This window comes from Rhizopus microsporus (genome assembly GCF_002708625.1).
Source record: "Rhizopus microsporus ATCC 52813 unplaced genomic scaffold scaffold_1, whole genome shotgun sequence".
Classification (NCBI taxonomy): domain Eukaryota; kingdom Fungi; phylum Mucoromycota; class Mucoromycetes; order Mucorales; family Rhizopodaceae; genus Rhizopus; species Rhizopus microsporus.
The window spans coordinates 637,406-649,821 of record NW_019671916.1 but is presented as its reverse complement, the minus strand read 5'-3'; the positions used below and the strand labels follow the sequence as shown (position 1 = coordinate 649,821).

The following is a 12,416-nucleotide window of genomic DNA, read 5'->3' as shown; positions in this document are numbered from 1 at the left end:
TCTTAGAAAGCGTGCGATTGGAATCATTGAATGATCATTAGTAAAGAAAAAGGTGACTGGGCAACCACTTCCGGTAATGGAATGTCTAGCGACAATACTATATAATATAATATTGGCTATGTTAGGTACACAATGGGCAGCATCCAGGCAAAATGATTCAGCTCGAATTAGCTGCTGCCTTTGCCATGGAGAAACAAAACCGAATATATAGCTCTGTTCGAAAACTTGAGCAACATAGGTAAAATAACCTCGTTGTTGCTGAAGATCTTTCAACCAAAGCTTGATCGATTCTTTCTGTTCATTGTGTTTTTTACATGATAGTTCTTGAACCTTTTTATATATGTTGTACACATCTTCTGAATGGGCAAACTGAACACGGTGTACAGCACACACTGAAGAGGATGATAAGCTAGCAGTTTCATGAAAAAGACCTCTTATCCTTTCATTAAAATGGCGTTGAATTGCAGCTCTTGTATCTCTTGTACCATAGCCTTCACGTAACTTTTGCAATATAGCTTCTTTGGTATTATCCGATAAAGGCAAAAAAGAGATATCATCAAGGCTTCCAATGAGATGATTGTGCTCATTATGAAGCTTAATGGTGACCTAATTCGGTGTCACGAAATAGCAGGCGACAGTAGCATAGCATTTGCAATCGATCTTCTTGTTTAGTTTCTGAACTGGTCGGCTTTTAGATGATTCATCTTCTGCCTATACGCTAGCACAACTCTTATAGGCCGCAACTTTATGGCATATATTGAAGAAATGGTTGAATAGTTGATTGGCAATGAACTATGATTAAACAATAACTTCCAAGTATATCTTTTTATTTTTGTAAAATAAGAAGTGAAGAAATATATAAATTATTAATACAGGGTAGCAATATACACCACATTATAGCACAGATTATTAGTGAGATGTCACTCTATCTACAGGCTCTTTTATATACAGTGTAATTTGGACAGGTACTGTACAAATTATGATAAGCTCTTTGAATACTCTATAAGTCAACATCAGTGCTAAATATAACATATGTACTTAAATTATGCTTCTTCTTGTTACACGCTTTAGCATAGGTTGACCTTCTTCGTTTGAAGTAGACATACCACCATTCGTCTTATCCTTATAAATCCAACGTTCTGCATGATAGACAGGTGAATTTTCAATAATATTCTTTTAAAAGTCGATATCAACGATAATTTCTCTAGGTAATGGTGTGTATTGCTCTAAAACTAAGCTCTCAGACATGACTACTATTCTTTAATAAAAGGGGAATAAGTGGACGAAAAAGCTAAAGAAGAATTAATGGCCACAACATCAAGAATAAATAGTCATTTCAAGAATTTAAAATTCAGAAAGGGGGGAAATAAGAGCAAAATAGAATGTGCTTTTTTTTTTTTCTTCGTGCCAATCACGAAGATGCCTCGTGGCTAGTAGTTTGTGATTCTAATTGAATTGTATAATTCTTCCTGAAACATAGTACGAAAGCCCCCGATACTGTCTCCCTCGCACTGAACGCTCTTAGTCCTGGAGATGGGTTCTTCGTGTTTCTTGAATGCGCTGCAGCTAGTAGCCTATGATTCTCCAATAGAATTATATAGTTCTATCTGTAATCACTGGCGAACCCTCCCGATACTATTTCCCCTGCGATGTTTGCTATTTTGTGAATATCCCTGGAGATGGGTTTCAAGAGTGCACTGGTTCATTACGATTAGGTGTCAAGATTTAAATTCGTTTGAGTAATTTTGAGCCTGGAAGGTCTGAAAAACAAGGACATATTGTTCTGATAACGCCAATAGCTTGTTAATTTAAACTCAAGTTAAAACAAATTATGCTCATTTGAACTTTGTAGATAGTTTGCCCAATCAACATGCAATAAGGCAGCTTTATGTACTGACTTAGCAAAAATCGCTTGTTTTAGCAAGGAGGCCATTGATTATCATCTCCTTGAGTCTGCAATAGCATTTCAGATTCATGATAATTCTGTTTTCTTATATCTATGTGCATACATTTTTTGACAGTAAATATAGGGTTTGCTGTTACATTTTATCTTACAAGTCTTGATCATGACAGGTTTTATACGATCTATGAATTTGGTCATCTTGACATCTCTTTTTCTTTGGCGCAGCTTCCTGTGTTTATAAACCTCAAGAATCTTAATATTTTACTCCTTGTTTGTCATGTTTTTTGGAAGTTTTGTAAGAAGTCGCAGATGCCCGATATAATCCAACAAAGGCGTCGATTATCAGTACAGCTACTGATTTAATCGACCTAACAGATCCAACAAAAGATGGAAATCGAAATCGTTCAATTCGGATCTGATAATGCTAATGTGTATATTTCAAATAAAACTTGTTGAAGTTCACTGAAACAGATAACCACATAATTGATCACTTTTCTTACAATTTTGTATACCTTAGAAATGAAATATTTTGATTGACGAAACTTTTTTTTTGTTAACTTTAAGAAAGAAGTTGTATTTACTTACCTTTTTAGTACTTACCTAATTCTGTTGAGTATAAGGCATCAGTGGCCATTATATGGACTCTTTATTCCGGCATTTATTCCAGTACTTGTAAGAATGCGAAACGAACCTTTTGAAATGACTTTTCTCCACACTTTTGCAGGCCTCCGTAATTCTTTTTGATAAAGTGTCCTCCTGTAAAAATCTATGGCGCTTTACCTTGCTCTTTGCCGCTGCCTAGAATTGTTCTATTAGGTTAAGTTCGGGAGAGTAAGGAGGAAGATATACGCATTGATATCCTCAATACTCAATGTACTTCTTTATGTTTTCATTCGTGTGAATGGGTACATTATCCATAACTATATAGTGGCCTTTCATACGTGGATGTTTATTCGTTTCATCAAGAATCGTTTGTAAGAAACTAATGTAGTGACCTGTTACAGTCCCTGAGCTTATATATCCATCAGCTTTTCGCTTCTTGGCAGGTCTTGGTTTCTTACGCCAATCGTGATCAAATCTACGGCAGAGATAGCGCCCAATATAAACGTTGTGTTTGCTCTCGTAGTAGGCCTGGTAACAATAGCACCGATGCCTTTTTTGGACCAAGCTCTTGAACGTTTCATGTTTATATCAAAAGCAGATTCATCAAGAAATACGTAATTCGTCAGGAAGTCCATGTCTGTATTTTCCCACTTACAAACGCAATCATGTCGTTCCTCAATCTTTGCTGGACTGTTTCTCTTGATAGAATGAAAATCTGCTTTTTTCAGTGAAAGGTTGCATTCACTTCTTATAAAGCTATAAACAGTGCTGTGTGAGACTTTAAGATCATGAAATCGCTTCAATAAATACTTGGTCACTCCAACAGCAGCAGCAGAGGGATTAGTATCAATGAAGTTGATAACGGTTGCCTTATGCTCTTCGGTTAAGATACATTTACGATCTACGTTTTTACAACTCTCAAACATACTATCAAGGCACATATCATACTGTCTGGCCCATCTCTGAGCAGTTCGAATGTGAATGCCCAACTGTTTCGCTGCTGCTGATGCACTCATACACTTTTCAATCCTCAGGTCGAAAAATCTAACCTTATCCTGGACGGTATAACACACATAATCACGTTTCACGCTGACCGCCCTCATATGATTGTCTTCATCTTTTAGCTTTTCTATTCTCATTGGACAAGCCGAAGAAGCTTCGCTAGAAGCTGCATTTTTCAAGTAATCAGTGTGAGTGGCAATTGTTTCAACAACAAACTCATTCTGATCGACAATGTACTCCATGTGCTCAAGGCCGCCATTCTCATCAACAACATATCCATGTCCATCTTCAAATAAAAAAAAAGCACGGCATTCATCTTAGAATGTAAAGTTTTGAAAGAAGAAAAAAAGCACACACACGTACAGTTTAAGGTCTTGATTTTATATTTTTTCGAGTGTCAAGAAATCATGGTGACACGACGTCATTTCGTTTAAAGATGATATTTTGTTGATGGTCCAAATGAGCGCAAAAATAAAATAATAAAATAAACGTCCGCCCGGACTCGTTTAATCCGTTTGGAAGTGAATGTTAGCGAAAAAAACCCTTTATAGGTACAAGGGTAAAGAATGTAAACGAAAATGAATGAGTAGGGTTATCGATGAAAAGTTAAATGAATTGCTTTAACCATACAAGAAGCTTTTGACCATGGGAATGCTTAGTAGAGATCAATTTGTTATGGTGTAATTGATCTAATTCATGTAGTAGGGAACATAAATCAGCCATCGTTGAGACCAGGTGAGGACTAGGTTTGGGGGAAACAATATCATTTCAAGCATAGCAATATGGTTTCCAAAAATACGACTTCCATCTTCGAAAATGTAAAATTGATTTTGATTGGCTGCGACATTGCTTTTTGGAAGCACTGTGCAGTAATTCCAGCCTACGCAGAACATTTGGTGGTTCTTGCAGATCCTCTATAAAAGTAATGTTACAACTGACAAAGTTGCCGACTATGACAGGGCGTACCCATATACTACAAGCACAATTCCTCTTACGATCTCTGTCATTGCCAGATGATGTGTTTCTGACTTACTTCCACATATACGTCTATCCACAAGTCATTCAAAGTGGTATACTATATCAAAAACGCCACTGTGGAAACGTTGTGCACAATATACTGATATCCTAGACAAATAGCTATTAAAGAAAATACGTCTGCAATACCTGCAAGGCAACTTAGAACAGCGGCGTACTGCACGTAGCTCAAATCTGCTTTTGCTGTGTCACCCAATAATTTCTTTGGATCCAATCCTTTGGTTGTCTACGACAAGGCTAGAAAGAAGCCGATACATACGGTGACGTCTTAGTTGGTTAGCCAGTCATAGCACTACTCGCTGCCTTCGACACATCTCACAGCTCCTTATAAAGCAACATGCCATCTATTGCCTCGACATGCATCACCATCTACAAATACCGAAACCTACAGCTGATCCCTGTCCTTCCTTTTAAATAAGCTTCCCACTCGAAAACCATACCCCTTTCAAACAAGATTGTTTTAGACTATCAGATGGCCCGTAATCTGCGCTATCTTACATGAGTTTGATCACCTATACCATGAAAAGAGCCACCATCACCATCTGACCCAGGGAAGAAACTGCTTAAATGGCTATTTAGTTCTTCATAGTAGTGTTTTTAACACTTGTTCCGTGAATCTGTCAGCCAGAGCATTTTTGCCCTCGAGCCCAGAGGGATTTTTAGATACTGTTTCACAACTTGAACCGGTCAGGGCAAAAACGGTATAATAAAAATATCACGTGCCACTTATGGCCTTTATATATTATAAATAAATAAAAATTGTTTAACCGTATATCCATGGATGTCAAGGCTGATACTACGAAAATATCCCTGGTGATGACGAATTTACATTTCGTACAGCATGAATTTTGCTCTCACCATTGAGTGCATTTATTTTCGATCACAGGCGGATTTACTTCCCGGAAAGAGTGTACAGCATAGAGACAAATGCAGTCTATGTATTGAACAGGGAAAAAAGAAAATAGGACTAATTAACAAAAACTTCCTTATTTGGAAATATCGTAATACAATACTTTCTTTACTATTAAGACAATGAGTTCTGTCTTTTTAAGAGAAGAGAAGATAAATGTGGTCAACACTTATGAATACCACGTAACTGAAAAAGTTGCTAGAGACTTTGTTTAAATAGTCTGATCTTGGCTTCTTTTTCTTTTCTTCTTTGGACCAAAAAATAAGACCAGCTATTTCCCAACTAGCCCTAAGGTGTGTTATATTATTTACTCTTGTTTGGTTCTTACCAAACTTTGGTTTCCAACACTCCTTCGACCCCTTCCGCTCCTTTGGCCGCTCTCTTCCTTGCTCTCACATGCTCTTTTTTCTTCTTTTCTCTTCTTTCTCCGGGCCAGTTATCGCTGGCCTTATCCATGATGCACTTTTGGTAAGATATTAATAATCTCTTTTACAAATTTACTCACTTTTCTTGTTTCTCTTTTTCCCTTGTAAATCCTCTTTATAATGTAAGTATTTAATATCAATTTAATAACTGATTTACTAATCATTTCTTTTTATATCCTATTCTTTTGCTTCTGATGGGCTCCCTTTTATCATTGATTGTTATTTCATTTTGTTGTCTGAAATTATCATTTTTTTTATCAGTGTGCGAATAATTTGTGAATAAAGTGTACGATTAATTACAAAAATAGCATCTACTGTTTGACCTTGGTTACGTAGGTTGGCGCTTTTTTAGAAACCAGAAAAGAGATGGAGATAAAGAGAGAGATGCATAGAATAAAGAAATAACTTTTACAGGCAATCAATTTATATCCATATATTAAAACATATGGATAAAAAAAACGATAAATGTCACTTATAACTGCTGCTGTGACATTACTATGGGAACAGTAACAAAAAAAAAGGTGATGATCAGGAAGACATATACATATAAGTTTGTTCTCCGAAATGTTACAAACAAACAAAAGCACATTTGAAACACATAGCTGTCACTTTTAAAGAAAATAAAGTAATTGAATAAATTGTATGTCTTTGACTTTCATGATTTAAAGAGCAAGTAATAGAACATCTAGGATACGTTAGCCAAGGGTATGGACTAGTACAGTTTTAGACGATTTGGATGCTACACAAAAAAAATTAAAGGAGCGGTAAAGAAACCAGTTATTTTCAACTCCTATCCTAAATTGATCTAAAAATGGCTTTACTTTTTTTTTTGGTTTCTTGATTTCCCTTTTTTCTCTCATTCGCTCTCATTCTAACAAAGCTTTACCCTTTTTACTTTCTTTTTTTTTTTATCTTATACTTATTCCTCTCCTTTCACTCTTTTCACACACACATACATCATCTCTCTCTCTCTTTTTTTCTTAGGAAATGGCATCCTTGATGAATGAAAATAACAACAGTCAATCATGGTCAAATAATAGTAGTGGTATTCAGGAAAATAATAATGAAAATGAAAACACTACGATGAATGACAGTAACGATGACAATAATAATAATGATAACGTAACAAATGCACAACCTGTTCGTAAAAGAACAAGAGCAACTGCTGACCAATTGTCAGTATTGGAAGATACTTTTGCAGTCAATGTTAGTCCAAACTCAAAATTAAGAAAGCAATTGGCCGAACAGTTGCAGATGAGTGAAAGATCTATACAAATTTGGTTTCAGAATAGAAGAGCAAAAGTGAAGCATATGCAAAAAAGAGCACAGATGCAAATGCATCAAGCTTCTATTAGAGCCCAATTGTATCAGTATCATCAACAACAGCAGCAGCAAGGTTATGCTCAACCCATGAATTATTATTACAATCCTGTTACTGCTGTTAATTATCATCATCATCCAAGCCGAATTCTTAATGCAATCCCACGTGCTCAGAGCGTTGATGCCATTCAACACTATCATCGTCAGCAGCAGCTTTTTGTTCCTCCACCTCCTCCGCCTCCTGGTATATCTCCTTCTAATTACAATCCTACCATGTTTTATCCTGCGATGGATATGTCACCAATATCAAGACAGAGCATGCCACCTTATGATCTCAATGATATTGGATTAGAATTTCCTGAATATCTAAATGGTCCTTCTCCTTCACCAAGTCCTATTCAGCCAATGAAACCGTCCACCATACCCACTTTGATACCTGTACCTGATGCAGGTCCGACTGCTGTATTAGCAACAACAACAACAACAACAACAAATACAAATACAAATACAACAACAAAAATAAATAATAAAAATAATGACACTGCAAACAAAAGGACTTCATCCGTGGAAGACACTTGGATATCTTCCCCAGGTAAAAATATATATAATGAATACCCTTTTTTTTCCTTTGTTCTAAACGCCCTCATTTTAGATTCTTCCAATAACAACGATGACAAGAATAATAAGAATGCCACATCAACAGACAGCAGTACGGTTGATCCATCAAATTTACTCATTACTGGTAAAGAACAATCGACTATTGTTATAGAAGGCGACGAAGAAGAAGAACCTAAAGACCTATACCTAAGTGCTACTACACTTACTATTGGTACGTGGCACAGATTAAGGATGAGTGAAACAGACTTGGTTTGTGTTTATCGACCAGATACACGTACATTTGCGTGGCATATTGTTGACGGAGGATGTCATTTTAAAATGGAAGTAACGCAAGATGCAGTGAGTAGTATTGAATATATTGTAAATGGTGAACATGATGCGTTAGCAGAAGTTCATTTTGATATAAGTGAGCCTCCACTCTTTTATATGGAGTCCACGACAGTAAATACAACTATTGAAGAAGACCCACATGATAAAAAAAAGAGAAAGGCTAGCAATGCAAGCATAATTACACCAGTATGGGTGCAGTGCTCTGACTTTACAGAGGGCAAGCAAGCATCAAGATTCTTTAGACATACATTAAAAGGTGTGCAGCATCATCTTAAACAAGAACTACTGGCCTTGATACAAAACCATGAAGAAACAAGACGACTTGTTCATTTCATTGAGCCACCAGCACCCTCTGCTGCCGCTGCCGCTGCTGCTGCTAATATTTATCCCATGGACTATCCAACAGATATCGCTGGTTACTTAAACCCAGGCGTGTACTGGAATAATGGAGGTGGTATTCCGATTACTACATCTGCTGGTAATACGAATGGTGGAACATCAAGTAACAGTGATCTATTATCCTGTGGTCTCTATATTAGTTAAATATCTATACATATATATTCATCCATATACTCTCTCTTTCTCTCTCTGTTTGTTGTAGGTTTTACTTGTATAATCTACCTTTTCTTTTTTTGTTGTCATATTTTTTTTTGTTGTTGTATAGTATCATTATTTTTTCTTTCTTTCTTTCTTTATTCCTCTCTTGCTTAAAATAAACCACCCGCTTCCTCCCCTTTCTTTTTATAGGTTAAATGACAAACACACTTGACATTATGGACATTGATGGTCCAGAATTTATTAGTCAAGTGAATGAACAAATTGCAAGCTTACGTTTACTTGACAGAAAGGATATTGTGGATGTCACCATGTTTGACATTACTCATGATTATGTAAAGACAACACATGACCTTCATCTATTCAATCAAAGCTTATCAATATCAGATATCAATCATTTTGCTCAAATTGCAATTGTTGATACAAACTTTCTTATTTCAAACTTGAAATCTCTTCAGACTCTATTAAATTTGGCAGAAGAAAATATCGGAAGCTTGCTTATATTGATACCCTGGGTTGTCATAAGAGAATTAGACAGTTTAAAGGTAAGATACAATGGAACTATCATGTTCTCATCCAACCCTAGACATGTAATAGGAAAGAAGAAGTAGCTATTTTGTCAAGGAAGGCGATGAAATTTATTGAGAGTCAACTACGAAGTCAAGTCAAATCAATAAGAGGCCAGAGATTACACGAAACTTTAGATCAGAGTAACATGCAGGTGATGTATATTAAGCTATTCAACCCGCGTCATTATTGATCTTAAATGCTGATAGAATGATAAACTTAAAGGAGACGATAGGATATTGGACTGTTGCATGTACTTTCAATTAACTACACATAAGCCTATAGTGTTATTATCCAACGATAGAAACCTTTGTATCAAAGTCATGGTTCATGGCATAGAGTCAATTTCAACAGAGACAAAGGATAGAATGAACGCGTTCTTTAAAAAGATGGGCGTATCTCAAAGACAGATAGCCGAACCTGAAAAGTACACTGTTGAGGAATCTTATGTACGTATTATACATATTTGACGCGTAAAAAAAATATGTAATTGACATGACACATGGTAGGATATGGATATAGATGACGATAATGATTATACCCAGTACCAAGGCCATTCAATGGCAATCGATAACGTCCCACATATCCAAAAATCCTCTTCTTCTGGTAGTAAATGGGCGCATGAGACTCTAATTGCTCCCCGAAGGCCGACGCCTCCCCCTCTTCCTGATCTAGCACCTCCTGCTAATGCATCAGATCGTTCCACTTGGGCCTCCATACATGCTCCAAGGCGCAAATACAATTAGCTTTATTATTTATTAAACTTGTTCTGATCGTTTACGTAATTGTTGTATGTCATAAAGCTCGTAATAATTGATTGCATTTGGTTCTACCCAAAAGTCAAGACAGTTATTCCAGCATCCATGATCAAACACATTTCCTTTCTTTGTATGTCTTCTTGCTTTGTGTACTGCATGTGCACCTGCTACAAGTTGCAAGCATGGACAGAAACTTCCTTTGTGATGATGGTGATGTCTGGGTCCAGCTTCTTCAGATATTGAAGGGCCATCTGTACCTGCTGTTCCCCCACCTGCTGCTATAATGCTGGTACTGGCATTCATGTATGCATATCGGTTAATATTAGCACTCTCATTCGTTGTTGTGCCAACCGCAACTTGGTATAATTGGACAACCAATAGAAATACAGTCCAGGTCAGTTGAAATAACACCCAAATAGTGAGTGATAATGTCCATGCATCATAATCAAAGTATCCGCACATGGTGGATCCTATTAAACAGGCACTATCTACTCTATGATCATAAATGGGCGAGCTTATCGATAGGTCTATTGAAAGAGTGAATATATTTGTCGTGCTTTTTTTTTATCTTTGGCAGAAACTTACAGTTGAGAGATAATACAGTGAAAGTGACGATGGCAATGACCATATTAATCAAATATATTAAAAATGATCGATGATTTTTGATTCCAATACAGTTAAATATCCAAGGACAGTGACTATAACGAAAAAGGTTGAGTTCAAATTGAGCCCTTTATCAGCGTAAACTTACTGATCAAATCTTGCAACACATCGATTACATATATTGCAATGCTTGGATCGCAATGGCTTTTTGACTAAACAGGTAAGGCAGAAATGTCTGGCATCAAGACAATTGTCATTTGCCAATTCTTCTACTGCAAGCCGCTGTTTTTCTCTCGAAAGGTCGTTTTTCACAAAGCCAGGATCAGATGAAACAGCTTTAAAGAAGGCAAGCATGGCAGTAAAGAATGCGACGATAAATAAAAGATGCGTGAATAACCATTGTGAGGTTGCTAAAATAAAAGCAAAAGGTTAGTAAGGTAACATGAGTTGATCCATTCATATTACATGGTAAAAGAATACGTATCCAAGTAACAAGGACCCAAAATGCAGAGGCCTGAAAGATGCTTGAAAAATAGGGTGTCCTCCAGACGGCGTCATTGCTGGGTATTGGGACAACATAATTTACAATCGTCAAGTGCATTGCTGCACATAAAAGCAACGTCAGTGGCAACCCAGTGTACCAAGGAAATGTAGCAAGGCATTTCAAAACAAGGCCAAGAGTGATGTATGGAAAGATATAGGCTATTGTATTCACAGTTCGCTATAAATGAGTTTAATGGCATATCGTTCAAGAAGAAGTGATCCACGCACCTTGGACAATGGTTTTCCTTTTGAACCAGGATACTTGCCCACAAGAGACGCATGAGAAGGGTTCTCTTGTGCATACACATCTAGCTCTAATACTGCTCTTTCCCAGACTTTTTCAGCTTTGTTTTCACGCACAAAATCCATGACCGACTTCCCATCCTGACCACGCGCATTCGCATCGGCACCATATTCCAAAAGCTTTTTGATACACATCTTGTTACCTCGAACAGCAGCCCAATGAAGTGGCGTAAGCTGTGCATGGTCAGTAGCTGCAACGTTTGCTCCAAATCTCAACAATAGTTCCACTGATTGTGCATATCCCTGATAAGCTGCCCACATCAAGGGAGTGTGCCCTCCTACATCGTCTGTAACATCCACGTCCATATCTAAATAAAGCAAATAGAGTACTAGCATCGCATGTGACGAGTGAACGGCCAAGTGAAGTGCATTAAATCCTTGACTATCACGCTTTGAAGGGTCTGCACCTTCTCTTATTAGTCGATGCACAGCAGCTAAGCGACCTTGTCTGTGTGAATTGTATGTTTTATATCATATACTTCTTTGGTTTGTGTGTATATGCTTTATTTACCTGGTTGCCCAATGTAAAGGCGTTGCTTGTAATTCACCGCCTGGTGCATCAACCACTGCTCCTCTGTCAATAAGATATTTTAAGCACACATCATTATTTGCTAATGTTGCATAATGCAGTGGTGTTGCTCCATGAGAATCAACATCATGAACCGTTGCAAGTTTATTATCTAGTAAATAACGCACAGTTTGAAATGAGCCTTTCTGTGCAGCTTCGAATATAGTCATGGCTAAAGAGAGAAGGTTAGTTAATCAGATAACTCATCATTAATAACTTACATTGCTCAGCAACAACATTTGCAGTTGCTTCAGTGTTTGTTACAGAAGTAGTTGGTTTTTTAGCACTCGATAGTACCTCTTTGTCTATTAATAATGGTTTTTTATCTTCTATACTTGTCATAAAGAACAGTTACTGAAAACAGTAGAAAGGA

General features: G+C 37.0%; 4 protein-coding genes across 4 annotated transcripts; 3 read left to right on the top strand and 1 right to left on the bottom strand.

Moving 5' to 3' along the window:
* The first annotated feature begins 1,871 nt into the window (after window positions 1-1,871).
* On the top strand, window positions 1,872-2,338 carry RHIMIDRAFT_3589 (uncharacterized protein). The gene has a single exon (XM_023615151.1). It carries the CDS (start codon window positions 2,000-2,002, stop codon window positions 2,264-2,266), a length of 267 nt encoding a protein of 88 aa, XP_023470839.1. The 5' UTR covers window positions 1,872-1,999; the 3' UTR covers window positions 2,267-2,338.
* Window positions 2,339-6,722: 4,384 nt separating this feature from the next.
* On the top strand, window positions 6,723-8,689 carry RHIMIDRAFT_288091 (uncharacterized protein; the record flags this gene model as incomplete). The annotated part of the gene is made up of 2 exons (XM_023613533.1): window positions 6,723-7,790; window positions 7,851-8,689. The coding sequence occupies exons 1-2, from the start codon at window positions 6,866-6,868 to the stop codon at window positions 8,687-8,689; spliced, it is 1,764 nt and encodes a 587-aa protein (XP_023470838.1). The 5' UTR covers window positions 6,723-6,865.
* A 230-nt stretch (window positions 8,690-8,919) lies between these two features.
* Window positions 8,920-10,014, top strand: RHIMIDRAFT_243244 (uncharacterized protein; the record flags this gene model as incomplete). Its single annotated transcript, XM_023609919.1, has 4 exons — window positions 8,920-9,246; window positions 9,288-9,422; window positions 9,478-9,717; window positions 9,778-10,014. 4 exons carry the CDS (start codon window positions 8,920-8,922, stop codon window positions 10,012-10,014), a joined length of 939 nt encoding a protein of 312 aa, XP_023470837.1.
* A 12-nt stretch (window positions 10,015-10,026) lies between these two features.
* Window positions 10,027-12,213, bottom strand: RHIMIDRAFT_196762 (ankyrin; the record flags this gene model as incomplete). The annotated part of the gene is made up of 6 exons (XM_023606148.1): window positions 10,027-10,553; window positions 10,612-10,724; window positions 10,778-11,039; window positions 11,095-11,350; window positions 11,443-11,923; window positions 11,987-12,213. 6 exons carry the CDS (start codon window positions 12,211-12,213, stop codon window positions 10,027-10,029), a joined length of 1,866 nt encoding a protein of 621 aa, XP_023470836.1.
* Between the last annotated feature and the right edge of the window lie 203 nt (window positions 12,214-12,416).

Excerpts from the sequence above, each read along its gene's own strand:
- RHIMIDRAFT_3589 (XM_023615151.1), top strand. The coding sequence starts at position 2,000 with ATGTGCATACATTTTTTGACAGTAAATATAGGGTTTGCTGTTACATTT.